General features: G+C 39.4%; 1 protein-coding gene across 2 annotated transcripts; it reads right to left on the reverse strand.

The window, feature by feature from the left end:
- Positions 1-724: 724 nt before the first annotated feature.
- LOC110035761 (probable plastid-lipid-associated protein 14, chloroplastic) lies at positions 725-2,362 on the reverse strand. 2 transcript variants are annotated; one of them, XM_020740050.1, is made up of 6 exons: positions 1,971-2,362; positions 1,836-1,879; positions 1,665-1,743; positions 1,118-1,572; positions 838-1,052; positions 726-752 (listed from the first exon to the last, which is right to left on the reverse strand). In XM_020740050.1, exons 1-4 carry the CDS (start codon positions 2,181-2,183, stop codon positions 1,375-1,377), a joined length of 534 nt encoding a protein of 177 aa, XP_020595709.1. In that variant the 5' UTR covers positions 2,184-2,362; the 3' UTR covers positions 726-752; positions 838-1,052; positions 1,118-1,374. The 2 variants fall into 2 exon arrangements, with proteins under 2 accessions (XP_020595708.1, XP_020595709.1); XM_020740049.1 differs by having other exon boundaries at positions 725-752; positions 838-1,572.
- Between the last annotated feature and the right edge of the window lie 246 nt (positions 2,363-2,608).

Raw genomic sequence — 2,608 nt, forward strand, 5'->3', positions numbered from 1 at the left:
TATATCATTGCTAAAGGTTTGTACGGATCATAGCAGTTATTGGTCAAACTCAAAGAAGATTAAAACTAAAGATTTATCTTGAAATGAGAACCATGCAGTCATCGTGTATTAAAACTGAAATTTTTATCTTGAAATGAAAGGTTTGTACGGATAATAGCAGCTATATGTTACAGATTATGTGTTACTATTTGTTTTATTATTATGGTATTCTCGTGTTACTGTTATGTTAATGTTGTGTCATCGTGTGTTATGAATGTGTTATCATTGTGTTATCATTGTGTTATGTTTGTGTTACATTAATAACACAACTATAACACAACAATAACACAATAATAACACACTAAAACACACTATAACACATCTATACTATAACGCAATTATAATAACATAACACAACAACAATACAAAATAACACATTTATAACACCATTATATCAACATAACACAATAATAACACACAACAACACATTTCTAACACACAATAACACATCTATAACACACAATAACACAACTATAACACAATTATAACACACAATAACACATTTAGAATGCATCTCTAAATAACATAACACAACAATAACACAAAATAACACACAATATCACACAATAATACGACTATAACACCACTATAATACTACAATAACACGACTAAAACTTCAACTTTTATTTTAAAATAAACGATGTAGTTACCTCAACGACTTCGGGAGACCGTTAGGTTCTTCTTCGGCTCCCTGGCGACCTTCCATTTGTGTGCTACAATGAGAAAGAAAATAAATCGCTAGTTGTTGCCATCAAACGACTAAGCACTAATATTTGGAATGAGTATTGCGTAACCTACCTTCCGTTTTCAAGAGTTGAAACCGAATGGAGTACCACCACCAGCCGTCCGAATGGAGAACCACTGCCGCCGAAGACAAACTGTCGTCCGAAGTGCCGAAGAAAGCCGGAAAAGTTGAAGAAGGAAGAGGCCCGAAGCCGAAGGAGGAAGAAGTCGAATGTTGAAGAAGGAAGAAGTCGAATGTCGAAGAAGGAAAGGCTCCAAAAACGCCGAATCTAACATAAAGTAAGTTTTTGTCTATTTCGGGATTTAATTCGAGTCGGGTTCACGATAAACGCACCTATTAAATTTTCTGTGTTGATTCGGGTCGGGTCAAGCTTTTTTTTTAGTTTTTATATGTTGCGGGACCCAATTACACTTATACTCCACTCATTAGACTCCTCAAGCAACTCACCCTGCAGAAACCTGAGGCAATAAAAAGCTCAAAACACTTCTCATTCTGACATATGATAATAAGAGAGCAAACATATCAAAGTAGAGACTGACTCAATTCAATTTCTACAGATGAGAAATCACAATAAAGAGAAGGATCAGAAATCAATTAATCCTTGAAATGTCATCATAATCAACAAATCTACTCAAATGGACATCAAACTCAACTGGATCATAGATTCTTACACTATGTACCAGGATGAAGTGATCTCCCTCCTCGCCACTTGATGGGGAAACATAACCATGAACTTGCATCGCATAAGAGTGATACATGAGCTGCCGCCGAACAAGTTTCTTCAAAACCTTCAGACAAAATACAGGAAAATGTACGCGTCAAACGTCTCGTTTGGCTTTCGCCGGCATGTGAAAACAAAAACTCTTAACAAGCTCCCCACCTCCAATGCTCGTCTACCTCGCCGCTTCGCTTGTACACTAGTTAGATCTCGAAGCACCACCCTCGAGTTGTACAACGGGCTGCACAGTTCTCAAAATCCCAACAATTCGGAAAATTTTACTTGCGATCTTCTAATGAGAAGCCAACCAAGCTAAGCACAAACTCCACTCACCTATTCGAATCCCTAACCGTGGCCTCAAAGATCACCTCGTCCCTCTACAAAATATGCAAACATATATGAATCGAATCCATCCGCTTTCCAAAGCCAATAAACCCAACCCTAAACCTTAACGAGACAGGAACGCACTCTGCCTTGGAGGCCGACGCTTACACGATCGCATAAGGCAAAATCCGACATCCTGAACTTTCGGACGGGGCCCAAATCCCCATCAGGAAAGGTTAACTCAGCGGCTCGATCGCACCGCTGAGAATTTTTCTCCGGAGCCGTCATCCCAGTGGAGCAACTGGGTCTCCATCTGATGGAGGGAGAAAACGAAAGAGAGGAGGCACAGAGAGGCATGGTGGGTGGCGGCGCGACGGAGTTTCAGAGGAGGAGGAAGGAGAAGGGCTGCTGTTATAGGGAGGAGGGAGTGGGGAGATTGCGTGCGGGCGGGTGCCGGAAGCATTCCTCCATGAGTTCCTTGTGAGTTGGCCTCACTCTCCCTTGGGAGAAGTCTAAGCCACGGAAAAATAGATTTAAGACCAGAAAGGGACGAACAAAGTAACATGAGCAAATCGATTGATATAGGCGGGGGTTCTCTAATGAAAAAAATTATTATGTTTGAATAAGATAGGTAGGAGATACTAATAGATGTCAATTTGATGATATTTAATAAAATTTAGGGCTAATTTAGATAGGGTCTATTGAGTAATTACTCTTAAAATTAGATTTTTTTACTTATACAAAAGGATAATTTGGCTTCTTATCTCTCTTAAAATATCAGT

Source organism: Phalaenopsis equestris, unplaced genomic scaffold, assembly GCF_001263595.1.
Source record: "Phalaenopsis equestris unplaced genomic scaffold, ASM126359v1 Scaffold199723, whole genome shotgun sequence".
NCBI lineage: Eukaryota > Viridiplantae > Streptophyta > Magnoliopsida > Asparagales > Orchidaceae > Phalaenopsis > Phalaenopsis equestris.